Raw genomic sequence first — 18,583 nt, 5'->3', positions numbered from 1 at the left:
ACACTTGTGAGGATTTTCATTTTCTTTACATTGAGATGCAATCCATAAAGGCAGTAGTCTTTGATCTTCATCAGTAAGTATTGTCCAAAATTAGAAAGCTAAAAAAAGTGGCAGAACTAAACCTTGAACTCATGACTGACTGTCGAGGGTATAACATTTCACCAGCTGCCTCGCTACCCTGACTTAGTATCTTCTTCTAGCACATGGCAGGAGAGTCTCAGTAGGACTGAGGACATCACTGCCTGTACAAACAGGGGGAGGGTGACTGTCTTCTCATCCATTTTGTACAGGGTAATGTCAAGATTCAGAGCACGCTGTTGTTGTTAAGTACCATCGAGTTGATTCTGACTCATAGCGATCCTGGATAGAATTTCCGAGGAGTGGCTGCTGAGCTTGAACTGCCAACCTTACAGCTCAAACCGACTTTGTGTTCCAGCACATTAACCCTCAGAGCCATACCAGAACTCCAAATAGATCCAGATAAAAGAGAAGGATTCACACATTGAGGCTGAGACACTCACTTAGCCTATTACCTCTCCATAGCCTCAGCCCTTTAAAATGGGGATGATAATAACTGGGTCAAGTGTTAGGGCTGTGGTGAGGATTAAGCAAAATGGTGCATGTGAAGGGCTGAGCACATGGGAGCTGTCATTACTTCAAGTCCTCTGCCTCTCTGAGAGGTTCAGATATCATTGTTTATTATGCAGACTAGTGATTTCTGAACCTGGTTGGTAGCAGAATTACTTGCCCTAAAGAACTAATACTCATTTCCCCCCTCAGGAGATTTTGATTAAAGACTGGGATAGGACCTGGATCTTTTCATACTTAATAAACTCCTAGGTGATTCTGATACGAAGCCAGGTTTGTAGGAACCAATTTACCAGCATCGATACTCAGCCACAGTGGGGAAGGGATACAGGTTAGTTCTTCTCCAAACCCCCTCATCCCCTTTCTTGTAACTATCAGCACCCCTTTCCCCAGCTCTTCCTCACTGGCTCCCCAAATCAAAGACTCTAGCCTGTGGCCAGTATTCAGTCAGTGGTACTCAGAGTTTCATGGAGTCTGCCTTTCCGGAGGCCTGGGAACCTAGAACAAGGCTGGGAAAAAGCATGCCAGGGTTTCTGTTCTGTATTTGGCCCCTTCTGACTCACTGGTGGCCCACAGCCAGTCACTCTCCAAGCCTCAGTTTACTCATGGTCAATAGACAATCAAGGAAAGCTGAGTTGCCCATTTGTTCCCACATCTTGTTCCCAGAGTCTTTGCACTATTTGCAGTGTGGAATGCTTTTGCCATGAATCATCACAAGCTGGTTCCTCCTTGTCATTCAGGCCTCAGCTTACATGTCACCTTTTCTAATCAATCCCTAAATCTACAGTGTCATCCCAGGCACTGGGACATACCATCCTATAGTTTATTATGTATTTAAATTGTTACCTTAGCATGTATCACTAAGTCCCTGGATGGCACAAATAGCTAAGTGATTGGCTATAAACCTAAAGTTTGGTAGTTTGAACTCATCTAGCCATGCCTCCAAAGGGGTTGACTTGTGGGTAATGGGGTATTTATCACTATTTAAAAGAAACAAATCCAAAACCCACTGCCATGGAGGCAATTCTAACTCATAGTGACCTTGTATAATGTTTCTGAGACTGTAAATCTTTGTGGGAACAGACAGCTTCATCTTTCTCTGGAGAGGCTGGTGCATTTTAACTGCTGACCTTGTGGTTATCAGTCCAATGCTTACCTTATACTGCCACCAAGGCTCCTTATATGTATCATTATAGAATATGATTTTTCCTTATTTATTTACTTAACGTGCTGTCTGCCTCCCTTGCACCAGAATGTAAGCACCAATCAATGCAGGTCTTTGGCTGTCCTGGTATGGCACTGTAGGATAAACACTGGACTGCTAACCACAAGGTTGGTGGTTCAAATCCACCAGCCATTCCTCAGAAACTCTATACAGGGTCACTGTGAGTCAGAACCAATTCAACAGCACTTAACAACAGCAACATATCCCAAGTGCCTAAAATTAGTTCAATGAATGTTTATGTGTGTGAATTACTGGGATTTGTCCAGTATGAACTGTGATTCTCTTTCTTTTTCTGTCAGAGGACATTTAAGATTCTGAGAGGTTAAGTGACTGCCTCAAATGTCTTACCTAGGCTGTCTTCTTTTACCAGGCCCTCGCCATAAAATCTGGCTGACACACAAACCTGGATGGGGTGAGGCTCCCAGGTATGACGAAAGCTTGGAGTTGCCCCACGGATGGGGCTGAGTCTGATGTGAAGGTGAGAAGGCGGAAGGACAGGGAATTTGAAGGGAGAGGCAGGCTGGGACAGGAGAGAAGGGTGTAAACCTAGTGGGGAGGGTGATTTGGCTGTGTGTCAGAAGTGTTTCCCCTCCACCCTCCCCTGGGGGAAGGGGGTGCTGACCCCAAGGTAGCTTCATTTTGAGGAAGCAGGTAGTCAAGTAGCTTGCTGCCAAAGGAGTCCAAAGGTGTGGCCTGGGCAGTGACCATCTGCTGAGGTCCTATGCTTCGGTGATACTGATCACCGAAGGATTAATCCCACAGTGGCATGTGGCCAAATAGGTGACAGTTGAGCTTCTACCTGAACCAGCACAACCAAAACATAGATCTTCAGACCCCTCCTTAAGGGCAGGCAAGGGGTCTGGGGAAGGGAGACAAAAGGGACCTCAGTCTGGAGTTGAAACCTCCAAAGAAATGAAGTGACCAAGGTAGAATGCTTAATGATAATAATTATAATAATGATTAGTTCTGTCAAGTCGGTTCTGACTCATAATGACCCTGGTTCTGATGAGCAGCTGGTGCATTTGAACTGCCGACCTTACAGCTCAAATCAACCTTTTGGTCCAGTGCTTAACCTACAGCACTACATCAGTACTCCAATAATAATAACAGGCCACATTTATGAGTGTTTATAATATGCTGGTACTGTACTAACTGCTTTATATGTGCTCAATTGTTCAAGCCTCAAAATGTTGTACACAGTAGACGTTATTTAAGTATCCTGTTCAAGGCTACAAGTAAGTGGAAAAGCCAGGATTCAAACTCAGGTCTGTCTGTAGTGATTTCTGTAGACACCTAGGGCTGAGGAAGGTTGATGGTGCAAGACTGACCCATGCAAAAGCAGGGACAGGGAAGGGAAGTGGGATAGACGGTGGATAAATATCAGGCCTGTTTTTATCCTTTCATGAAGACTGTCTCAGACCAGTGGCTCTATCTGGCAAGGGCTCTGAATGACGCTCTAGGTCTCTGTCAAACATGTCTCTCCTCTGTACACCCATGAGGGTTGAAATACTCACTGAGTGTTTTCTTTTTGGGGGGTGGGGGTAGGGGAGGGTGTCAGGAGCTCCAGAAGACTCCTGTGAAAATACATGGGGTGGAAGAGGAACACATTAGTCTGCTGGCACCTGTTGAACATAGTACCCTACAGTAGCCAGCTAGGTTCTATAGGAGGGAGACTACGTTTTTATGTTGGGGAATAAGGTGATGTTCAAGGGCAAGGAAAAGTCTGAAGTTTGTTCCATAACCTATGTCTGCAATGCCAGAAATTTGGAGGTTGTAATCCATAGTTCAAAAATCCTAATGGAGATTATGTACCCTGGGGGAAAGGTAGGAAGGGGAAGCCACTCCAGGGACTGGAAGAGGAAGAATACTAACTTCCTTTGCTTTTGCTAGAATGATATCAAATGCAAGCAGCTGAAACTCTGTGGCTAGCCTAGGGTCGGACTTGATGACATTCATATGTCTTGTTTTAAAATGACAAATGATTATTTACTATTCACTCTGTTGGCAGGCAAAAAGTGGGCTTCTGAAACACAACGGAAGACTCCTGGTTTGGAAGAGAGACAGCCCAAGTATCCAGGCCCGGAAAAACGGAAGGAAAGAGGTGGGTGGGGATAGGGTCCAAAGGCAGAGGTCAGCTCAGCAATTCCAAGGTTGGCACTTGAGGAAAGGTAGGAACTGGCCCTTGCCACCTTCTGGTCAGTGGTCCTGATCACAGTTAGGCCACCACTGCACTGCACTCCCAAAATATGTGAACACCGCCCCCTCCTCCCGCCGCGTCCCTGGGGTCTGGGGTAATGTTGCTGGCTCCCGCTATGGTTCTGGGCGGGAATCCCAGCCCTTGGGGGATGGGAAGGGAGTGAGGGGCGGTGCTAGGTTAGCGGGGTGGAGCTTCAGTGCCTGGGGAGCCTTATTCCCGGCCACGCGCTTCTGAGCGTTCAGTCAGCCCAGGGAACTGCGCGCCGCACGGTTCTCACCATCAACCTGACGGAGGCGCAGGGGCTCGAGTAGGCTGACGACCGAGTGAACAGACCTACTCATAGCAGCCGCGAGACGGAGCCAAGAGGCAGGCAGCAGACCGTGCCCGGCGGAATCTCCTGCGCTCCACTAGCTCGGCTCCAGTGCCAGCGCCTCGTGGCTGCCGCCTCCTAAGTGATTGCTGCCTAGCCGCCTCTGCCGGGCCCCAGGATCATGAAGCTGCTGCCGTCGGTGGTGCTGAAGCTCCTTTTGGCTACAGGTTAAGAGGGCTGCCGACGCCCCCGGAGGTCGGGAGGGTGGGAACGCTCTGCTAGGCGACAGGGGAAGGTCGCTGCAGCGCCCCCGGCTTGGGCCACTTGGTGGGGCCCGTGCACCCTGGTGGGCAGACTCCGGCCTTAGTGCGTGGCGGCGGGGGGGTCCAGGCGGGGCTCTGATGTGGCCTCGCTCCTTGCCCGCAGTATTCTCGATATTGGTGTCCGGCGGCGAGAGCCACGAGCGTATTCGGAGAGGGCTGGCGGCCGGAACCAGCAACCTGGACCCTCCCACTGGATCCACTGATCAGCTGCTGCCCCCGGGAGATGTCGGGGGCCGGGAAATTCTGGACTTGGATGCGGCAAAATTGGACCTTTTCAGAGGTACGTGTAGGGGCTCCCAGTCCACGGACCCTGGTGGGCAGTTAAAGAATAAGCGAATCTGATATCTGTACTGCTTGGGCCCCCCTGTGGGTTGGAGGATATTCATGAAGGACCTCAAGGAAGAGTCTTTTGAACTGACTGGGGGCCCTAAGGAATCCTGGAATATGGGTCCTTCTTTCTTAACCATGGGTCTCAGCTACTGGGTTCCTGCCTATAAGGATACTTTGGGGAAAATTGAGACAGGCATAGGATCTGAGGTCCATACAGTCAATCATCTGAGGTAGGCAGGGTTGTAGGAACAAGGGATGATTGAGATGTTTTCCCTGGATTTCCTATGTTAAAATGGGCACAAGTCCTAACATCAAATTTAAATTACTTGTATAGTAGAGATCATGAATGTGGTGGTGGCCAGGCACATAGTAGGTATGGCAGTGTTAGTCTCCTTCACCCAGTCTTCAGATTGGGGCAACAGAAAAGAATGAGGGAGCTCTTGGCCACCACAGGTGAGACCAACACTTCCTGGGGAGAATATGAATGATTCCCTAGGGGGCCGTATTAAGATACTTACAAATCCTCCCCAAAGCCCAGAATCTTCCTGACCACCTTGAATCACTGATACTCCAAGCAGGAAGGGCCAGGTGGAATCCTCCAACCAGCATGTGTGGTTGTGGCTATGGACAGGCATGGGGGCAGAGTCCAGAGCCTCATGCATTATGGGCTTTCCTGTCCTCAGCCCTCAGCCCCCTTCAGTGTTTCTCTTGAAGGTGGAACAGGTACTGAATTCCGGAATTACTTTATTTGGTTGAAAAGCTACCCACCTGTTTTAGCTCCACCTGCTTCTTAGCTGCCCTTCCTCCTTGCCCGTAGTTTTTGTAGGTGCTCGCTCTCTCTGCTTCTTGTATAAATTGTCTTCTCTCAAGCTGAGCTTGGACTCCCACCCCTCATACTCTGAAACTAGCCTTCTGGAGGGCCACCTCTGGCCTGAGCAGTGTGGATTCTCCTGGTCTTCTCCTAGGCTGGGCAGGGCTGGGCTGTGACTCAGCCCCCACCCACACGGCTGCTCCTCATACCTCTACAGACCTGACTCATTGATCCCTCTCCTTGGCAGAAACCTGGCTATCGTCCTGTCACGCTCTCCTTCTGCTCTCTGATTGGCTTGGCTCTCCTGACTCAAATTTCCTCACTTCTCTTCACCTGGGTTCCTCTGAGCACCTGCCTCACCTTCTGAACTCAAGAGAGGCCTAGAGCTAGAGAATAAGCCGTGCTGCTGGCTGGCACCTGCCTCTCTTCCCTTCTCTGGGATTTACTGGGCAAGGACTATTTTTCAGATTTCCGAAACCCTATACAGGGTCACTGGGTCAGAACCAACTCAATGGCACGTAACAACAGCAACAGTCACCCAAAGGAGTCCTGGTGTGGTGCTGTGGGATAAACACTGAACTGCTAACCATAAGGTTGGCAGTTCAAATCCACCAGTCACTCCTCCTAGATAGGGTCACTATAAGGAGGAACTACTCAATGGCACTTAACAACAACAACACCTAAAATAAGTAACTGCTAGTAGTCCTGGTGTAGCGCTGTGGGCTAATGCATCAGACTGCAAAGCCATTTGAACTGCAAGGTCGGTGGTTCAAGCTCACCAGCTGCTCCTCAAACTGTATACAGGGTCACTATGGGTCGGAACTAACTCGGTGGCACTTCACAACAACAGCATCATTTCTTAAGTGCCTTTTGTGTTCTGGGTACTTGACATGGTAATTGTTAATCCATGTAACAATCTCTGAGATAGGTGCTTATGCTGTGTATGTTTTACTGAAGTTTAGAGAAGTTAAATGACTTGTCCAAGGTCTCATGGCTGTGATTGTAGTACAGCTTTGCTGACTTCAGAGTCATCTATTGTAATTTTTCTTGTCTCAGGTACTCTAGACTTGTGAGGGACAAGGGGAGGCAATTGGGGATGTCAGGCAACTTGGCACATGGGAAAGGACACCAGATGTGGAGCCCAGAGACCAAACCCTGCATGGCCTTGGGCAAGTCATTCTGCATTTGGAACCTTAAGTTTTTTATTTGAAAATGGAAGGTCTTGAAATGTTTTAAGGCTATTTCCAGGTTGAGCATTCTAGTCCCCAGTTTAATAATTCATGGTACTGTAATGCATATCCTCTGTCAAACACATAGCTATGACAATGCGCAGTGGCCACCCTTTTCCTGCTGGGAGCACGGGAGTATGGGGAGACTAATGTCAGACCCCTGGGCTAATGGGTGTAGCCCAGGGTAAATCCCAGCTGTATGTCTGGGTGCAGTGGTCCTCCCGCCCCCGTCTCTCTCCAAGCCTAGAAAGAATGGGGGACTCAAGTTTGCTTTGCTTCCTTTGGACAGTTCCTTACTTCCCATCTCTTTAGCCCTTGTGTACATTGCATCCCCCATCATAGACAGTTATAAACAGGACATTGAGAATAATGTAAATGGACCTTTGGGAGAAGTGGGTGAGCTGCAAAGGGCAGAGAGCCAGGTAAAAAAATTTTTGCTTGTAGTAAAAAAACTGGCCAGGAACAGTTTTCTTGCTGTTCCTGAGGCTGTCTCTGCCCTGGACTCATGGTACCCTGAAGACATGGGCACTATTCTTATTTTATGAAATCCCACCCCATCCCCCTCAACATCCAAATACCTTTTCCAGAAGCAATTTTTGTCTCAGACACTGCCTTCCTGCAAGTGGGTCACTGAGTGTAGCATCAGGAAATGAGGCTGATTAAGAGCCAAAATAGAACCAACTGGGAGTAGCAGGGGGCGGGGGTGGAGATGGAAGGAAGGTAGACAGTGGGATGGAGGTGAGGTTGGTAGGATTGTCCAGTCAGCTGCAGTCACTTAACAGATAGTAGCATTCTCAGTATGAGTTTGTGAAATGCCTTCCTTGGAACCCACATTTGTCTGGATTTCCTTCTGAGGTTCCTACTTTCTGATACTGTATCCATTCTCCCTTTAGCTTTTGGGAGGTACTGAGTCCAAATGCTACACTAGTAGTGTCAGAGACTTACCAGCATGCTTTTTTCCTGCAGTTGCTTTTTCTTCCAAGCCACAAGCTCTGGCCACACCAAGCAAGGAGGAATATGGAAAAAGAAAGAAGAAGGGCAAGGGGCTAGGGAAAAAGAGAGACCCTTGTCTTCGAAAATACAAGGACTTCTGCATCCATGGAGAATGCAAATATGTGAAGGAGCTCCGGGCTCCATCTTGCATGTAAGTCTTCCTTCCCTAGAACTAACGCTCATCAACACACACTTTGTCAGCCATGTGGCTCTTCCTCACTGTCACTGTTCCTTGAATTCATAATTCTGCTTGGTTTCTTCACAACCTCTGGGTGGAAGTTGAGAGGAGGAGAAATCCTTTTAGTTAGTGGATGAGGTTCTCCAAATCAAATGTAATTTCCTTTGTTGTGGATTTGTGAAGCTTTTGCATCCTTGGGTCCATTTCTTATTTGCCCAGAAATAAGCATGTGGCTAGGAAAGCTGGCATCTGAAGGCAAGTTCTTCTTTTTTGTTCCAAGCCCTTCTCCAGATGAGAGAAGCCAGTAGGAAGCATGGCAGAATGGATTTTCTGGGTGGAGTGGAACGCCTGTGGCCTTCTTTCTCAAGTACTGTAGGCTTATAGAGGTGCATTTAGACACATACTGGGCAGGTGTGTACGTACTTGGTTGTTTATATGCAAATGTGGGTTGATTCTAAAGCAAGGCAAAACTGTACAAAGAACAATCATCATGGGGGCAGGGGTCACCCCTCCTCCCATCTTTCTCACCCTGGCAAGGGCCAGGACGTGAGGACATGGAGGATATTGGCCATGGGGGTGAGAGGATACATTTTTTATGCGGGACTAACAGGAAATGGAAACCGATCTAGCAGACATCAACCCCCCAGTTAGGCAATATCATTCCTTCCCTGGGCAAGGGTGTAGGCGGAAGGGCCATGGGTTCCTGGCTGCTCTGCTAGACCAAGCCCAGCAAAGACTGCCTTGGCAACCCCTCCGGGATGACGGCACTGCTATGCTTTCTGGCAGGCATAATGTCACCACTGTGCCTGAGGCCAACACCGCACGTCAGGCTGCAAACATTCAGTCTTCCACTGGATACAAGTTACCAGAGGTTAGGAGCATTGTAGCCTGGGAGACTCTGGCCAGGGACAGGAGACTGCTGGCTGCACAGTACCTCCTGGTCTGTTAAGAAATCTGGATGCTTGTGATCGACACAGATCCCTTGGCTTTTTGAAGAGTCTTTGTCCTCTCTGATTACATACAATGGACTTGCCTTGTATTGGACAATTGGCAGACAAACCCTTCACGGCTCACCATGTCCCGTCTCTTGTATATCTTCTGTAAAATCCTCAGGGCCATGTGGAAGGGTTGCTTGGGAGTGGCTTAGGGAATTTTTACCCCTTTCAGGGTCTTGGGACCGGGAGGAAATGTTTGTCTTAAATTGGTAAAATGGCATCATTAGCACAGGGTGGAGCCAGTGATTTCAAGAGTAGTTAAGATGGATTGAGGTCAGGAATTTGTCTGGGTTGAATTAGTCCACGGGATCGATGGATGGATGTGGAGCTCCAGTGTTTGACAGATCCCTTACAAAACTCGTCTTCCAGAAGATGGGGCTCCAAGGACCACCTCAGCCCAAAGCAACTAAATAAGGGTGCCTAGGGATCATTCTATTGTGCAGAGGGTCGTTATGAGTCTGTACCGACTCGATACCACCTAACAACAACAACAGGGTCAACTTCTCCAGTGGCCCTAGCGATCATGGTCATAGCCTTTGCTCTGGAACTTCAGTTTTCATTTAATGTAAGTTGAAATAAACAGATAATGTTTTAAGCACCTACTTGATGCCAGACTTTCCAGGGGAAATAGTCTGTCTTTTGGGATTCTTAAAAGCCCTTTGCTAGGTAGGCAGCCTTGCTATCTCCACTTGAAAGATAAGGAAACTTGAGCCAGAAAATGGTATGTGATTTCCTACCATCAATAACTACCAACCGTTCCTCAGGAGAAAGATGAGGCTTCTGTTCCCGTAAAGATTGACAGCCTCAGAAACCCTATGCAAGGTTACTATGAGTCAGAACTGACTCCATGGCACACCATGCTTTTCATTACTCCAGGCTGTACTGGGTGTTGGCCTGCCTAAGCAGGATTTTACAGAGGGCAGTTATTGTCCTAAAGATCTCTGGAGACTTTTACTAGCAATTTGATTTGAAGACTGCTTCCCTCTCCTCCAACTAGACAGAAGTTTTAAGGGTTCGATTCCTTGTCTGGTCTGGCATATTCCTACCTTCTGTCTCCAGCCCTGGTTCACAGAGCAGAAGGCAGTAAGAAGACCGGGGAGCATGACATCTAGTCACCTACATCTGGGGGCCCTTTGTGGATCCTCCCTGCTTCCAGACCGAGGAACCACCAGTCAGGCAGGGTGTATCCAGGTTGGCATAGTGAGCTTGAGGCTAGCCAGCTTCCTAACCCAGCCCTCCGTGGCCACAATTGACAGGAAAACCCTTCTGTGTCACCAGCCAAAAGTCACCCTCAGGGAATAGTTCCCTGGGTTCCTAGCTGACTGCTGACCCAGACACTGGCAGCAGAGTTATTCAGTAGCTGGAAAAAGTCTGGGGGCAGCTGGACTGAAGGGAGAACTCAGAGCTGGAAAAGGTGTCTAAGGGCTTCATTTTGCCTCACTGCAATTTTAGAGAGCATCTTGGCAGAGGGTCCCTTGGGAATGGCAAGCCCCCTTCTCTTTGTTTCCATCTGACTTTGGTACCCTTTTTCTTAGAATATGGGCACTACCCTCTGGAAACTGATTGTGTAATAACCCACACATATATGGGACTTGGCCTTTTATTAAGTGCTTTCACCTGTAGCATCTCATCTGACGTTCACAATACTGTAGTGAGGTGGTGGTGGTTAGGTACCATGGAGTCGGTTCTGACTCATAGCGAGTTAGGGTTTCCGAGGCTGTAAATCTTTACGGGAGCAGAAAGCCTTATCTTTCTCCTGCGGAACAGCTGGTAGTTTCGAACTGCTGACTCTGAGGTTAGCAGCCTGATTCGTAACCACTACGCTACCAGAGCTCTGCGTTTTACAGGAGGAAACCAAAGTTTGGGATGGTGAAATGACTTGTCTAAGATCACCTAACTGGAAATAGCAGCAGAACCAGTCTGGAAGTATTTTGAGTTCCCCTATCAAATGGTGCCCCTTTACCTCCTGGGGTAAGAGTGAGAAGCTCAGTTTGGAAGATGTCTCTGGACCCCAGAGGATTCTTGTTTCTGTTGTAATACAAGTTCAGAAATGGGTCACAGACCTGGGTAAGAGGAACGTGTCCCAGTTTGATGGGCAGCTGGCTCTGGACAAGACACATGATCTCACCCCTACCCTGGGATGCTTGGAATGTACTCATCCCTCCTCCCCTCCCCCAACATGCTAGAGAAGCCAGTAGTCAGTCTGCAAAGGGAGGGAGAGGTAGGTAATATTAGGATGTTTACATTATTATCCTTTTGACTCAGGATGAGGGGGTGGAGGGATTATGTAACTGAATTGCGGGACTCTGAGGCCAAGCTTTATTTCTATCATCTGAGTAACTACCTGTAGGATTTGAATGATGGGCTGCAAGTGAAAACCAGTCTCAGCTTCTCCCCCTGAGTGCATAGTCTCTGAAGCCAACCAGACTGGGGATTGAATCCTGGCTCCACCACTCGCTAGCTGTGTAGCAAGGACAGTTATGGAGAGAAGTTACACCTGGGTCTCACCTTTGAAATGCGGATAGTAACTTCGTTGCAGATATGATTTTTAAAGTGAAATCAAATGCTTATAAAGCAGCACAGAGTACCTGGCAAACCTTTAATGTTGGCTAATAGAGAGCAGGATCAGACATCCCGGGAACCCATCAGATCTATGTTTCCTTAGGGTAATCTGCAGTGTTCAGAGTAGAAAGAATCAGGACCGGACCTTAGAATCTGTCCCAAACTGGCTTCTAGTCTGGGGCCCTGCTGCTTCCGAGTGACATTTTTTGCAAATCATTTCATCTCTGTGATCCTTTCGATCTGTAAAATGGGGCTGTAGCTGCCTACCGGGGTGTTATGAGGCCCAGTTGAGCTGGTCAATATGGATGGTCAATTACAAACTGCTATGCACAAGTTCGCAGGAGCTCTGGTAGCGTAGTGGTTATGAATTGGGCTGCGAACTGCAAGGTCAGCAGTTCAAAACTACCTGCTGTCCTGCGGGAGAAAGATGAGGCCTTCTGCTCCCGTAAAGATTTACAGCCTCAGAAACCCTGTACAGAGTCGCTATGAGTCAGAACCGACTCCATGGCACATAACAACAACAACAATGCACAGGTTCAAGGGAACTGAGGGCAGGATGGGGTTATTTCCTGCCTGGTGAGACTAAGCAAGGAAGTAGGCACTGTGCTATATGTTTCACAGGCTAAAGGTTGCAGAGGTGGACCCTAACCTATATGATCTTGTACTGAGACGGTGTACAAAGCACCCAGGAGGAGCTAGGATAGAGAGAGGTGCTGGACACAAAAACAGGAACAGGAACCCAATACTCCTTAGACATGCCTCAGGCCAGTTCTCGGATGCCTGTCCCCTCTACTGTTGCCTGGTCTGGACTCTTCTGCTTTGTAGAGCTTTCCTGGAATCCACTTTGGCAGATTCCTTAGATTCTTCAGATGTAGTAAAAAAAAACATGTGAAACTGTTTTACTAACACAATAGATGGTTAGTAAGCACAAGTAAAACCCATGCTTACCTTTCTTATTGGGTAATATACCCCTGGGTACCTGGGGCCAGTGGCCTAAAATCTCCAGGCAAACAGGGCTACCTCACCCCTATCTAGGGGTAGGCAGTTGGGAGCTGCCAGTGGGCAGCACACTGACCTCAGAGTTAACAATTCGTAGCCATGCCTCTGCCCTGCCATGTGACCTTGAGAAAAGAACTCGGCTTTTCTGTAAAATGGGGCTTCTATCTACATCAAAAGATCTTCAAGGGGATAAGATAAAGAAAGGAATTGTTAGTATGTTTGTTCAACTATAAGCACTTCAAAGTCTTCTTCAGAGCTCTAAGGATTTGCTTTGCATTAGAATCATAGAGGATTTGCCATATGATTGATTTCCTGAGCAAAAAGGATTGTTTCTGATTTTCTTACATATGCTGGCAAAGCAGCTGGGCAAAAAGCTGTTATCTGGGTTGGTTTGCTTTGTTCTATAAGGCATGATACCCTAGTGCTCAAAGGTCAGTGGCACTCAAGTTGGGCCTTGCATCCAAGAGGAGCTGGGAGTTAAATGAAGGGAACTTGAGAAAAATGACTCTTGGCAAAGGAACAGGATCTATTAATAGGCTGGGCAGTGGCAGAGACTGAATGCTGGAACATTGATGGGAAGGCTGGTTTATTTCTGGGTCAGGGTGTTGAGGGGCCTCACTATAGGAAATACTGAATCCCCTCACTCAGCCCACCAACTCTTGTGCTCAAGTCCTCTTAAGTGGCTTAAACAGAAAGTCTTTACACGTGTAATAAATCAGTCACACATGGAACATATCTAACTGAGACCTTCAAATCCTTCCTCACTTTTTCCCTGCCTGGAACAGTACTCTCAGGCCAGAGAACCAAAGAGAATGGTAGAAATGGGGGAAGGGCACAGAGTGAGGAAGTCCATGAAGCATTCAGAGGGGCTTTTAAACCAAAGGAGAAAGCATAAGGAAGGGCAAAGATCATGGTCAGGGACTGATAGGGTGGGGGTGTGAGAAATGGGATTTGACTGGACCACTGCCAAGAGAGAGAAGCCAAACCACTAAGTCCTCCTCCTTGTTCTGTCTCCAACCAGCTGCCAGCCAGGCTACCACGGAGAGAGGTGCCATGGGCTGAGCCTTCCAGTGGAAAATCGCTTGTATTCATATGATCACACAACCATCCTGGCCGTGGTGGCCGTGGTGCTGTCTTCTGTCTGTCTGCTCGTCATTGTGGGGCTTCTTATGTTTAGGTGAGTATTGGGGGCCCTTACAAACTGTTTATGTAAATCACTCCATTTCTCCTCCTGCTAGGTCTTCTGGCTAGTGATCATATGCATCCTCCCCCTCCCCAAATCCTCGGTGAGGGGCCTGACTGACATTCTAGGGTTCAGGTTCTCCTAGTATGACACGAGTCCAGTGTCTAGAGTCCAGGACACAACTCACCAGCCACAGCAGGTTCTGCTCTTCACAGGAGTTCTTTTCCTGACTCTATGATCCAACAGCCCACCCATGGGGCCACTGCTTTATACATTTCTTCCCTGGCTGTGTTGTTTGATGATATTAGTGTATAAATTGGTAATCAACACATAGATGGTGCTATTAATATATCCTTCCAAGTCTAAGTCATCTGGAATGTAGGTCATGCTTCGAATCCAGCTTATGTTCTAGGTTTGGGTAGACCTGCCAACTAGTCTATGCCAATTTTCAAGCAGTGCAACTCAATTGCTGTAAGACCGGGAATGAGTTACTTCATCTTTCTGATGATTATACACTTTCAGTGATTGTAATCTCTTCCCATTTACTCCAGAAGGATGTATGAGCATCCAATGAATGAGGTGAAATCTCGTTACAGACAGGCATCCTCCTAGGAAGTTCATCTTTGACCAGGAGTCTGTTGGACTGCCATACCTTCTGGGCTTTTCCAAAATGTGAAGGGAACCACCATGGCAGAGTTCTTGGGAATTACCTGCTCTCAAGCCTGCACCCTGTATCTCAGTTTCTTCTGTGTCACAGCAAATAGGGGTTGCTCACAAGACTTATTTTTCTCAGGTACCATAGGAGAGGAGGTTACGATGTGGAAAATGAAGAAAAGGTGAAGTTGGGCATGACTAATTCCCACTGAGAGAGACCTGTATTCAAGGTAATGCCTCATCCTTTACCCCATGGTACCATCACCACTTTCCTGGATCTATTTCAAGGAATGAGGAATTCTCCTTTTTACCTAAAGGTGGGAAATGGGAGGCAGGCTATCCTCGAGTCAGCACCATTTTGCACAATTATTTTCAAAAAGACTGTGGGTGCTTCATCCCCACTTAGCGTAAAAGTTGCTAGAGTGATTCTTAGGAGAGATGTCTAAGAGGACAGTTTCTCTCTCACTCAACTCTTCCCTTCCCTCCCCTTCTTTTCCAGATGACGTTTTCACCTAAACTTTAAGTAAGATTTAGGGTTTTAAATGCCTTCTTCTTGTACTTTAGGAATCAGCTGGGGACTTCTACCTCTCAGAAGACACAAGTTGATCGTAGACTGCAGAGGGGAAGGACTTCACAACTAGCCATGAAGACTCCTTTGTTCCCAGTTGCTATTGAGATTGGGCCTCCCATTATTGCTTTGCCAAAATATCAGAGCCTTCAAGTGCCAAACAGAATATGTCCAGTGGGAACTGGGTCCGAAGAAAGCAAAAGCAAGAGCCCTTCATGCCCTTCTGATTTCCCGCCACCAAACCTCACTTACCCTTATAAATTTGTTTAAATACTTATCTTCTGGATTTAAATGCCAGTTAAATTCCATATGCTCCAGGATCTTTGACTGACAAAAAAGAAAAGAGAGAGAAAGACGGAAAGATTTTGTGGACTAGAAGAAAACAACAAAGATTTAGAAGCCATGTACTCAAGTAGCCGCCAAGGGATCTGCTAATTGGACCCTCCAGCGCTGGATTTGATGAGCAAACTGTGAAATACCACAAGCCCAAGAACTCTGAATTTTGGGACTTCTGCCCAGATGGAAAAATAACAACTATTTTTTGTTTGTTTGTTTGTTTGTAAAATGCCTTTTAAATTATATATTTATTTTATTCTATGTATGTTAATTTATTTAGTTTTTAACAATCTAACAATAATATTTCAAGTGCCTAGACTGTTACTTTAGCAACTTTCTGACCCTCTACCCAGTATCCCCTATCATCTGGCAGCACCATACTCCTCTGCCATGAATCTAAATGGCTCTGTAGCCCATCTGTAGTAATTTATTGTCTGTCTACATTTCTGAAGATCTTCTGTGACCAGAGTGCTGCAGGGGAAGTTATGTATGGTCAGGATGTAGGAGTTAACTTTGTCGGATCCACTCTATGAGTTGGACTGCAATCTTGCCTAGGCGATTTTGTCTACTGTGTATGTTTTGAAAGCTGAAGGTGCTGATGTCAAGGTGTAATAGATATCGGTGTCTCCATGTGTCCTCTTCTTCACAAATCTCAGAAGAGGCTGGGCTCCCCTGCCTGCAGCTTTCCTGGCTTTCCCCACCATGCCCCGCTGTCTATAGGAGCTCACTCTCCTTTGTGTCAAGACATTTCTCTTACTCCTGCCATTCTTATGGTGCTACTCCATGCAGGGGTCAGTGCAGCAGAGGACAGTCTATGGAAAGTGTTAGCAAGGACAAACCATTGGAGCTGACTGTTCCTGGTAATTGACTATCTATCAATTTCTACAGAGGCTGGAAGTGGGCATGGCTTTTGTGTAAACCCACCCACCTCACCAAAATTACAAAGATATGCTGTCTTAGACCCTTCTGGAAGTTTCTGGTGCCATTTCTGAACTGTTACAACCTGTATTTCCAAACCTGGTTCATATTTATACTTTGCAATTCAAATAAAGATAACCCTTACTCCATAGACTCCTGTCTGCTTGTTTTAACTGGGAGCTGGTTTAAGAAAGTTATTTTGTAAGCCCTGACTAGGTGTTAGACTCTATGCTCAGCATTATTTCAGTCGCCCCAACAACCTTGTGATGGAAGTACCATTGTTATCCCATTTATCCAGAAGAGGAAACAGAGGCTCAGAAGTTACACAACTTCCCAGAGTTAATTATACACAGTTGATAAGTGACAGAACTGGAATTAAGACCCTGGTAGTCAGACTCCCAATTATTTTGTCTTAATACTTACACCATATTAACTCTTTGAGAGAACAGACCTTTCACATGGACAGTTTGGCTGACTCGCCATGGACTGCCAAAAGAACCAACAGATCTGTGTTGGAAGAATGTGCAGCCAGAGTGCTCCTTGGAGGCCAGGATGGCCAAACTTCGTCTCTCACACTTCGGACATATTGTCAGGAGGAACCAGTTGCTGGAGAAGGATATCATGTTTGGTAAGGTGGAGGGTCAGAAAAAAAGAAGAGCCCCAACAAGATGGATTGGTAAGGTGGCAGCATCAATGGGTTCAAACTTGGCAACAATTGTGAGCTTGGCCCAGGATCAGGCAGTGTTTCATTCTGCTGTGCATAAGGTCGCTATGAGTCAGTAGTGACTCAATGGCACCTAACAACAACTGGAAAAAACATCCATTCAGCCAACAAAGTGTGGACCCAGGGCTTGAGCCTGTGCTGTATATGCATTGTTTCTGTTGAAAACAAGATGTCTTTGACTTCCCTTTCATACTCCACAGCTAGTTCATCAGCAAATCTTGTCAGCCTTACCTTTAGACTATGCCCCGTATGCTTCCATGTCTAATCACTGCCATTACCATCATCTCGACCCAGTGATCATCTCTTGTCTGGAATCTTCTGACTCCTATCTTCCACCTTGCTCTCCTACCATGTATTTCCAACTTAATAGCCAGTTAAGTGCTGGTGAGTCAGTTCCGACTCATAGCGACCCTGTATAGGGTTTTCAAGGAGCGGCTGGTGAGTTTGAACTGTCAACCTTGTGATTCAAACCAACCTTATGATCAAGTGCTTATCCTATAGCACCACACCAGGACTCCAATAGCCAGAGTGATCATTTAAAAACCTTTAGATCTTGTCTGCTGTCTAGGCCTTCCCTCATCTCCCTATCAAACAAAAACACATTCCTCCCCCTCCCCACTCATTCTCCTTACTTTGTGGTATGGATCGAACTGCATCCCTCCTCCCCCCAAAATATGTGCTATAAATTCTAACCTCTATGTCTGTGGTTATAATCCTGTTTGGGCATGGATTATCTTTGTTATATTAATGAGACAGGATTAGTGTAGCATGTGTCTTGAATCAATCTCTTTTGAGAGATAAAAAGAGATTAAGCAAGTTATTAGAGAAGAGATGGGACGAGACAGATATAAAACACATGGAGTTCTCTAAGTAACCAGAAAGCAGAAGCTGAAGAAACAAAGACCTTGCTTCAGAGTCAACAGAGAAAGAAGCCTTCTGGAGCTGGTGCTCTGAATCCAGACTTCTAGCCTCCTAAACGGTGAGAGAATAAATTCCTGCTTGTTATAGTGGTATTCTGTTATTGCAGCACTAGAGAACTAAGACACCTTGCTTTATTTTTCTCCATAGCATTATCATCATTAACAGACTCTTATTTTTTATTGTTATTCCTAGTAGAACATCAGCTTTATAAGGGCAGGGGTGTGTACGTGGCTTTAATTTTACATTATTTTTTTATTTTTTAAGGTTTTTTATTGTGGATTGAGTGAAAGTTTACAGGGCAGATCATCAGTTTTACATTCAACGAATCATACACCTTGTTTCATTACAATGACTATACTCCCCTCCATGTACCATCAGTTAAGAGTATTTCTCTCTATTCACTTTAGTTTTTTCAAAAAACAAAAAAATACTCAGGCATATATAATAATTTACACCTCCAAAGGACACGTTCTGCAAGTCTGTCTCCTGGCCACTAGCTCTTAGTCCCTCTCTTCCCATTAATCTAGAGTCCTCAGCTG

At 46.6% G+C, this 18,583-nt stretch overlaps 1 protein-coding gene across 1 annotated transcript; it reads left to right on the top strand.

The window, feature by feature from the left end:
- Positions 1–4,372: 4,372 nt before the first annotated feature.
- Positions 4,373–14,789, top strand: HBEGF (heparin-binding EGF-like growth factor). The gene is made up of 5 exons (XM_006866146.1): positions 4,373–4,547; positions 4,747–4,923; positions 7,980–8,157; positions 13,762–13,917; positions 14,717–14,789. Exons 1-5 carry the CDS (start codon positions 4,502–4,504, stop codon positions 14,787–14,789), a joined length of 630 nt encoding a protein of 209 aa, XP_006866208.1. The 5' UTR covers positions 4,373–4,501.
- The last annotated feature ends 3,794 nt before the right edge of the window (positions 14,790–18,583 follow it).

Source organism: Chrysochloris asiatica, unplaced genomic scaffold (assembly GCF_000296735.1).
Source record: "Chrysochloris asiatica unplaced genomic scaffold, ChrAsi1.0 scaffold00087, whole genome shotgun sequence".
Taxonomy (NCBI): Eukaryota; Metazoa; Chordata; class Mammalia; order Afrosoricida; family Chrysochloridae; genus Chrysochloris; species Chrysochloris asiatica.
The sequence above is the reverse complement of the archived record's forward strand: the minus strand, read 5'-3'. Positions and strand labels throughout refer to the sequence as shown.